The following is a 10,188-nucleotide window of genomic DNA, read 5'->3' as shown; positions in this document are numbered from 1 at the left end:
AAAAAAAACAAAAATTTTTTCGGAGGGCCCAAATGCCCGAGTTTTATGTAACGCTATGGAACTTGCCCGAGTTATCTCGGGTTTTAAAGATTGCAGCATTACTTCTTGCCGCCTGCAGATGGCTGTGATTGGTCATCTATATTCAGCAAACGAAATCAACAACGCAGTTAAGGAGACAAATTCCCTGACTTTTTGACAATTTTCGACAAATTCCCTGACTTTTTGACAATTTTTGACAAATTCCCTGACTTTCCCTGACTTTTTCAAAAAATAATGAAAATCCCTGACTTTCCCTGATTTTCCCTGACTTTCCAGGTGCGTAGGAACCCTGTATATTTTGATATATAGATTAAATAATGGTAAATGTAATATATATATTAGAGTTAAACTGACTGCCATCTGTAAATAGTAAGTTTTGTCATCATTGACATAATTTTTCATTTCCTGAAACACAATAGAAGTACATAATAGTTATTCCTATCAATTATTGCCAATCTAATCAATTCAGAAAAATTACAAAATTCTCAATAACTCAATATAGTTTCACAAAACTACAGAAGACAGACTACAGACTCAGACTAAAAAAAATAGGCTATATTTTTGTACTTTAAGATCTAAACAGGATGTGAAGATTCTTTATAAACAGGATACTGTACTAGGTCAAAAAGAATGTGTACACTAGTGTTGCAACAAATAGTATATTCGGCCTCAAGCCGAATATTGAATATTCGGCCAGGAGCATGGCCAAATAGCCAAATATTCGGCCAAACTATTTGGCTTGATTAACGCATGTACAAAAATTGGCGTGCAAGCCACATTATGGCAAGGACCCTGCTCTCTATTGGCCCACTGTCACTACACTTCGCCAATTGCATTAATTCTTGACAGTTCAGACAAGAGCGTCATGCAATATATGATAAGTGATGATATCAAATGTGGATAACAATGAAATGACCTGCACGTGTAAATAACGGAAGAAGAACAGAGAAGAACCGCAAAGTGAAAATGTGAAAATAAATATGAAATTGAGTTGATAACATAATTGAACAAGTCGAGGCAGCTTATTGGTGTGAAATTTGCTGTTGTGAATGCCAAACAATTGTTGTCATAGACTTCGGAAAGCTAAATGCTTGTAATGAAAGTCACTTAGTGTGCATGGGCGAAAGCCTGGGGTCATTCAGGCTACCAAGCTGTTTCGAATCTGTGAAATCATAATTGTGACATATATCGACGTCCTATCTGTCTCTCTTCTCCGTTATCACCATGCTAGGAGTCACGTAATTATAAAATGGAAAAACTACAATGGAAATGTGACAAATCGAAAGTATCATGAGCACATATTATGATATATGCATAGGCATATGTGGACTAGAGCGATAGAGGAAAGAGAAAGGGAAGAGCAAAGATGAGCGCTTAAAAAGAAGGATAGGCAGGGTCAGACCTCAGATGTGTGACGATTCTCGAACGAATAGGTGTGTACGTATGCTGATCTTTGTAATTATAAATTGTGAATACAAGTGACTAATATTATGTTCTTTTTTATTTTGTGCATGTTATAAATTATAAATAAATATAAACAAACAACACTAACCCGATAAGATTAAATCTAAATACCAAAATGATTAATTTACTGTGTTTTTGTTATTTCTTACTCCTGTTTTTAGGTATTCGGTATTTGGCCGAATAGTGAAAAATAGGCCGAATACTGAATAGTAACCGAATATTCGTTACATTACTAGTGTACGCTCTTCTTGGCCTAGTACAAAGAATACAGTGGGTAATCAGTTAATGAACAGTTCGGACTGCGAACAAATTGGATAATGAATACATGTTTGGATAACAAATACTTCACAGAACAAACACAAAAAGATGTAAAATAACAAAAACCAATTGGTTTTCCCTTGTCTCCAGATGACAATTCGAAACCTTTCGGAGCATGGGAGTCATCAACATCAACATTCAACCCAATACCAATCGGGTAGTATTCCTCCAAACTTTNCTCCTATAGGAACATTTAGGATCGGATCTCTCGATCTGAAACCTGGAGAACTAGTTTTACCAACTGGGTGTCGAATAAGTGGTACAAACAAATCCTCCCCGGATTAGAGTACCCCCGGCTAATCTCACACATTTACATAATTTTTTGTGCACTAGTTGATTTCTGTTCTCTGAATTTTTGTAAGTACTTTTCTGAACTTTTTATTTAAAAAACAAATTGATAATATTATGGAGCCTAAAAAAATGGAGTGTCAAGAACCGTGCTCACCATAGAAACCAAGCAAGAGATAATAGCCAAAATAGAAAGTGGGCAGATGTCTGATGTTACTGGGCAGTATGGCTTGAACAGGTCTACAGTAAACACAATCTTAACTAAGAAAGATATAATCAAGAAGAGTAAAGGAGTAACAAAAATCACACCTGAAAAACAAAGATGTGCCATCCGTGAAAAAATGGAGAGATTATTTTTAATTTGGATAAAAGAAAGGGAAATGAAGAGAGATGTAACTAATATGACTATCATTCAAGAGAAAGCTAAAGAGATTTTTGAAGAACTGAAGAAACAAACTCCACATTCATCACATGAAGAGAGAGAATTCAAAGCTACCACTGGATGGTTTGCAAAGTTTAGAAGGAGATCTGATATTAAACACAGGATTGTGGAGTCAGAAAAAATGTGTCAGCCATTTCAGCCATTTCTCTCTTTTTGTTTTCCACAGAAAAATTAAAACAAAAATAGCTGCAAAAAATTTCATCCCAATGTGATTTTATAGTAAAAATATTAGAATAATATGAAATAATTTAAAATAAATATATCATTAGAGATGCTTTATTTGTCATTTTATTACATTAAAAACAAGTTGTAAGGAGACACTGGGGTCTCCAAAATTTACAACTATTTGACCTTTAGCCAGCTGCTTGGTGAACTTTCGCGGGACGTCCTTACGTAGANCCTTTTCGTCCAACCCGGGTTAACTCTGAAAAAGTACTTAAAGGGTTTTTATTTCAATTCTCAAGTTCAGATTTTTTTACTTGGGACTTGTAAGTATGAATTATATTTATGTACATATTATTTTTAAGAGTTATATCTAATTTTATAAACTTAAATATTGTTAGATATCGAATTACCCTTTCACAATGGAAAAGAAAGTGTTTTCAAATTCAAAGTCTGCAGTTTTTGAATATTATACTCTTACAACAGATAGAAAATATCAGTGTAAATGCATTATAGAAAATGATGATGGTAAACATGTATGTGAAACAAAAATTAGCACTTTTGCTAGTTTTGAAAAAAAAAATGCACCTACAAGAGCAGATAATCTAAAAATACATTTGCAATGTCTACATCCTAAAATTTTACAAGAAGTAAACGTAAAAGACAACAGTAGAAACACTTCATCTATTTTAAAATTAGAAAATATACAAACATTTAGTTTAGTACAAACACAAGTATGCAAATTCTTTGCTTTGGATAAAGTTACAGTAACAATGACGAGTGCAAAATTTAAAAATCTCATAATTGAAATGGTGGTGCAAGATAGTGTGACTTTAATCTTTTTTTCACGACCAGCCTTTTTAGGCTTAAATGGCGAAATAGTGAGAAAACTTGGAGTTTCACTATATAGAGAAAGCATCTGAAGGCTTATAATTGAAGAGGCTGTTTTGAAAAAAGATGAACTCTGAGAAAGACTGAAGAATCACTTGATATTTATTAAAATGGATGCATGCACTCGTTATCGGGTGAATTATTTTGCAATTAATTTTTGATTTATTGATGAGAATAATACAATTGTTACGAAGACATTAGCAGTAAAAGACACTATGGCTCATCACACAGGAGAGTATCACAGGAGTATCTGCAGAAGTTGGTTCAAGAGGTATTAGAAGATTTTAAAATTGAAAAGGAGCATATTTTGTGTATTGTAACAGATAATGCTTCAATTATGTTAAAAATAACTGAGAAAATGAATCAAGATAGATAATGAAATTGCATTAGAAGACATTGATGAAATATTTGCCATTGACACACAAATCGAGCCTATAATAGAAAAAGAGGAATATTTAGAGGATATTGTGGAGGAAGCGGCCAATATGTTTCAAATCCAACATATGCGATGTGCTGTTCACACGTTGCAATTAACAATAAGAGATGGGTTAAAAGACTCTTGGGTAGCTAAAATCATTACAAAATTAAGACAGGTAGCTACTGTAGCTAGAACCCCTAAAATAGATGCTATTCTGAGAAGGCGTGGTAGAAAAAATTATTTTAGATCAAACTACTCGCTGAGGAAGCACTTATTTAATGGTTAAGCAGTTGCTTGAATTGAAAACCTTCCTTGAAGACCTTGATAATCCAAGTGTTTTATTAACTGAAAACCAATGGAAACAAACAGAAAAATTAGAGAGTGTCTCGTCATATCCTTATACTGTCACCCTAAAGCAGTGTTTCCCAACCTTTTTTGTGCTATGCCCCACCTAAGGCTTTCTTATGCCCCTAACATATACAATGGCTATATGGTTAACTTAAACTCTGGGTGAGTCCATTTTCAAATTGCCCCCCTGAACAATCCAATTGCCCCTGCGGGGCGTGGACCCCACATTGGGAAACACTGCCCTAAAGTTACAAGCTGAAGATTTGACACCTGAAAATTTTATTCTTTCAGTGGAAAACGTTGATGCATCAGCTCAACAAAACTGGAGGAATTGTTGCTAATGTGATTTTATCTTCAATGAGAAAAATAGAAATTCAGTTGTTAGACAATAAAATCTTGTTAGCCACTATTTATGTTGATCCAATGAATCAAATTTTACTAAATGACAACCAAATTGCCTCAGGGGAAAAAAAGCTTCATGAAATAGCTATTCGCTTGAAAAGGTTGCAGTTACCTTACATTTATGAATCAAAAGATGAAAATAAAAATAACGAATGTAATGACAATGTGGAATCATCATCTCCAAAAGAAAAGCTTGATTTTGAAGCATATTTGGATAGTTTAGAATGTCTCAAAGTGAAGCAAAGACATTTAAAAAATCAAGAAACTAAACTGGCAGAAATTGAACAAATAAAATTTGAACAAAATTTTTTAAATGGGCTAATTGAAATAGAAAAGTATGACCATTTATCAAAATTGAACATGAAACTATTTCAATTTATCCAGAAATTATTTGCGATGCAGCTAGATCTGTCACAGCAATGCCCCCAACACAAGTCAGTGTGGAAAGATTATTTTCAGCTTTGAAAATAATTAAAGCTGATTTAAGGGCATCTATGAAGGCAGATTTAATTGAAGCTATTTTGTTTCTTAGAACCATTTTATAAAATTCAAAATTATAAATGTAATTTAGTTTTTTTTATTTAAGTGAAAATATAAAATAAATTTTCTTATTAATTTTTAAAAATGTTTTGTATTTTGTTATAATTCATTTATTTTAAATACAAAATGCAGCAATTTAATTTATTAAATATGTAGTTTTCATTGTAGTATTTGTGTTTAGTATCAATAGTTAAATTATTTTTACCCAATTAAACTTGAATATTTTTAAATCGTTCTTTTATTATTTCTGCTCTAAATAAATATTCTATTTTTCTGAATGAGCCAGACTAAGTGATCAAAGTATATATTTTTCTTTTCTGAACAAGGGGCTAAAATAACTAGATCGCACACTTTTTATTTGGACTAACTTTTCTGCAAAGGTAAAATTGAAGTGCATATGCTGTAGAATAAAAATATGTAAATGTAGAATTTTATTGCTCCCTTTCTCCTCTTATTAAATATTTGTTAAAAATAATTTTTTATACAAATAAATATTAATGTAAGTTAAATATTAAAAATGCTAACTATAAAAGTATTTGGGTAAATACCCGGNAATATATTTATTTTGTTTGTACAAAATAAAAAAATAATTTTTAACAATACAATAGTCTTTGTTAGGCTTAACATCAACGAAAATTCAATGCAAAGCGACACGCAACGGAGAAAAATTTCAACATCGGATACATTAAACTATTTTTTCGTACATAAATCGGTTATCCGAAATATCAGTTATATGAACAACCCTAGTCCCCAACTGATTCGGAAAATCGATGCTCTACTGTATATATTTATTAATTTTTAAAAATTTTTTTATATTTTGTAATAATTCATTTATTTTAAATACAAAATACATCAATTTAATTTATTAATTAAATTAAATATGTAGTGTTCTTTATAGTATTTGTGTTTAATAGTAAAATTATTTTGACCCAATTGAATTTAAATATTTTAGAATCATTCCTTTATTATCCCTGCTCTAAATAAGTACTGTACTCTATTTTTCTGAATGAGCCAGACTAATTGATCAGAGTTCATATTTTTCTTTTCTGAACAAGGGGCTGAAGTTGCTAGATCGCACACTTTTTAATTGATCTAACTATTCTGGAAGGGTAAAATTGAAGTGCAAATGCTGTCGAATAATATATGTAGATGTAGAATTTTATCACCTACTTTCTCCTCTTATTAAATATTTGTTAAAAATTAATTTTTTTATACAAATAAATATTAATGTAAGTTAAATATTATAAAAATACTAACTATAAAAGTATTTGGGTAAATGCCCAGGCTCTGTTCAGAGTAGGGTACCTCCCTATTTCTGCCCCCATATAATGACTTGGTATTTAATTTTGCCAGAGTTGGAGTCAGAGTCAGCCCACTAAAATTATCTGGAGTCAGAGTCGTGTTTTTTTGAGTTTGTCGAGTGTGGAGTGTTACCGACTCCACAGCTTTGATTAAACATATGGTAATTCACAGTGAGTCTGCTAGTACAGATAAAGAAGCTGAGAAGTTCTGTCTGAAATTTGAAGAATTCATTTAAAAAGAAGGATATTGTCCACAACAAATTTTCAATTGTGATGAAACTGGTTTATTTTGGAAGCGCATGCCAAATCATGCCTATATCACGAAAGACAAAAAAGTATTCCTAGGCATAAACCCATGAAAAACCGATTGACGTTACTTTTGGGAGCTAATGATAGTAATGATATGAAGCTCATCCCATTTTTTGTCTATCACTCTGAGAACCCTAGAGTATTCAAAAAAATTCCATAATTAAAGAAACTGCCAGTGATGTGAAGATTGAGTAAAAGGGCATGGGTCATGCAGGCTCTTTTCAAAGAATGTCTGTTTGAAGTTTATGCTCTGAGCATTAAGGATTACTTTCAGACCGATGAATTGCCATTAATTAAAAGCACTGTTGCTATTGGACAATGCACCAGCACACCCAAAAGACCTTGAAGATAATTTGCCAGAAGACTTTGTCTGGCTGACAGTTCAGTTTCTGCCTCCGAATACCACTTTGTTGATTTAACCAATGGATCAAGAGGTTATTGCAGGTTTCAAGAAATTGTAGCATTCAAGCACTGTTTAATCTCTGTTTTGAAGCATGCCAGTTCCCCTCAACAATGGCATTAAAAACGTTTTGGAAAGAAAAATTTGATATTCTTGAAGCTATATGGCTCATTCAAAAGGCGTGGTCAGAAGTCACTCAACGACAGTTGAATTCTGCTTGGCAAAAGCTGTCCCCCCTGCATTCAGGGAGATGGAGATGATGTCCCTGAAATTATGGATTAAATTGTGACAACTGTTAGAGATATGGAATTGGAGGTGAATGAAGATGACATTGAAGAGCTCATAATGGAACCTGAAGCTGGATCTGATGACAGAAGAACTCCAAGAACTCTTGAATGAAGAACACCGAGAAACTCAGCGAAATGTGTTTTCTGAAAAAAAAGGAAGACGAATGAGGGTCAAAATGCCACATCTGCTATTAAAGATCTTTTGAAGAAGTGGGAGGATGTCAGAACAACAATCTTAGAATGGCATCCAAACCAGATTGAGGTTAATAGGCTTGAGGATCTCTATGATGAAAATGCTATTAATTACTTCCGAAAAATCCAGAAGAAGAGAGAAAAGCAATTGACATTGTACAGATTCTTTAATGTCTCACAAACAGAAAAACAATATGACCGATAAACATGCAAGACTGTGTATACAGTTGACCTCCCCTACAGCAATGTTGATTATTCCGTTTTATATGAATTCCATGTTGTACAAATCACTTAGATTTTACAAATACGTGAACCGTTCACAGCCCAGCACACGTATTTATAAAATCTAAGTGACTCATACAATATGGAATTCATATAAAACAGAATAATCAACAGTGTTATAGGGGGTTGACTGTATATGTATTTTTATTATTACATATAAATATAGTAAGAAAGTATATAATTTTTTATTTATTTTTTTGGGGTCTCCAGAACAAATTAATCAAATTTCCATAAAAATCAATGGTAAATTGATAATCAGTTAATGAACAATTTGGATAGCAAACAGAGTCTTGGAACAGATTATGTTCATTAACCAATCACCCACTGATAAACAAATACACACATCAGCCGAAACTCGATAATAAGCAAATATACACCTACCACTGCTGTAAGTGATCAGGCTGAAATTTGGATATAATCATTATATCCAGATTTCAGCCCGATCATTTATGGCAGTAGTTGGTGTATAATCACCCACTGTATTGCAAAAAATGTGTGTGGAATAGTGTGGGTTACTTCTTGCTTTATTTTCAATTTTGTCCTTAGCTAACAGAGATTGTTCATCCAATAAGTTGACAAGAGAATAAAATTTTCTTAGAACTATATAATGACATGTAATATGCAATCCACCTAGTTGTATGATTGACACTATGTGCAAATAGTCTTGGCATAAAAATTTCAGAAGATAAACAAATATTTGTTTATCCTCTGAAATTGTTTATTATCAGGACTAGTTAGATATCAATAGACAGGGACATTTGACTGGATACAGCCGGTCTTTTTGTCATTTACATCATAACTCTTTTGGATGGGCTGACATGGAGATGCTTTGAATAAGGGAAAGAAATTGGCTTTTAGATTTTTATGCCAGGATTGGGGGTCACATCAGTCTACCTCACCATCATTGAATGGTGAAGTGAGATTGATCCACATTATGCTTAGAAAGACTTGAAAAAGTATTAGACAATCTTTAAGGAATTTTTATTCCAAGTGTTTCTCTTATGTCCTGCTTGGAAGAAAAGACTCAGCAGGCAATTAGTTAGATATCTTGTACAGATGCAAATAGACTTAGGCACTTCCTCCACTGATACTTAATTATAAAATGTCTTGAATCTTTTCAGTACAATGCAAAGCACAGAAAGGGGTCGAAGGCTGAACCGGATGGTATCAGGGACAGGAAAAGTGGTATCACAGACTGGAAGAGCTGTGGGTAAGTCCTCTCAGCAAATTTTTCAGTTTTAATGGATATTGATATTTTTCCTTTCTTTTCATTTGTATCTCTTCCACTTGACAAAAAAATGAGTTCTTGGAAAAGACCCTCCAAATGAAGGGTGTGTTTTCCAGGAACTTTTGCATGAACCAATCCTTCTTTTTATTGGGAAGCATCAACAGTCAGTTTCAACATTCCCTTCTCACTCGATTTCTTTCGCAGGAGGAGCCATCTCTGGAGCAAGATCAGCCGTCTCTTCCTGGTGGTCTCATCTGGGTGGTGCCAGAGTCCCAGACCAATCTACCAAAGAAGACATGGATCTAGATTCAACAACTGAATCCCAATCTTAGAAAACACCCAGCAGAAGAAAACTGACAACATTCCGCTATTTAATATTATTAATCTTAATTTTGTATTCTAAGTTATGTAATAAAATGTCGCACTCTGGTTATATGCGAGAAAAGCTTATCTAGCCCCTCAATAACAGCATTCAACAAAGTTTGGTCTATTATAGTTTTAAAATGAAGCTGCCAAGATTAACCTGAGTCATTTCCCTGAAAAATTTTTTACACATTTAAAACATTCAGGTTAGAAAATAAAATACTTATGTATAGAGCTTTATTTTAAACAATAATCTAAATTTTATATGAATAAAACCAATCTGATAATTACTTCAAATATCAAACAAACAGCCAGATTCTTTTATTGGACTATTAAGTTTAAATAATCACTAAGTAATATGGCAAGAAGTAGGCAGTTAAGCTGCCATCACTTGTTAAATTTAATAAGTATAAATAAGTTATTAAATTTAATTTTAGAATATTCTGGAAGAAAAGATTGTTCTGGAGTTACTGGGCAAAGTTGGCACAACATTCACATTTGTGAGCTAGCCTTT

General features: G+C 32.9%; 1 protein-coding gene across 1 annotated transcript in view; it reads left to right on the top strand.

Moving 5' to 3' along the window:
• LOC111633721 (late secretory pathway protein AVL9 homolog) overlaps nucleotides 1-9,751 on the top strand; it is a 30,900-nt gene extending 21,149 nt beyond the window's left edge. Inside the window, exons 5-6 of the mRNA XM_023378332.1 lie at nucleotides 9,205-9,293; nucleotides 9,516-9,751. Of these exons, the coding sequence (XP_023234100.1) occupies nucleotides 9,205-9,293; nucleotides 9,516-9,643 (217 nt within the window). The 3' untranslated portion in view covers nucleotides 9,644-9,751. The remainder of the gene's footprint in view (nucleotides 1-9,204; nucleotides 9,294-9,515) is intronic.
• The last annotated feature ends 437 nt before the right edge of the window (nucleotides 9,752-10,188 follow it).

This window comes from Centruroides sculpturatus, unplaced genomic scaffold (assembly GCF_000671375.1).
Source record: "Centruroides sculpturatus isolate CEXI.00-Female unplaced genomic scaffold, Cexi_2.0 scaffold850, whole genome shotgun sequence".
Lineage (NCBI taxonomy): Eukaryota > Metazoa > Arthropoda > Arachnida > Scorpiones > Buthidae > Centruroides > Centruroides sculpturatus.
Note: the sequence above shows the minus strand (reverse complement) of the source record. Positions and strands in the feature narration are given on the sequence as shown.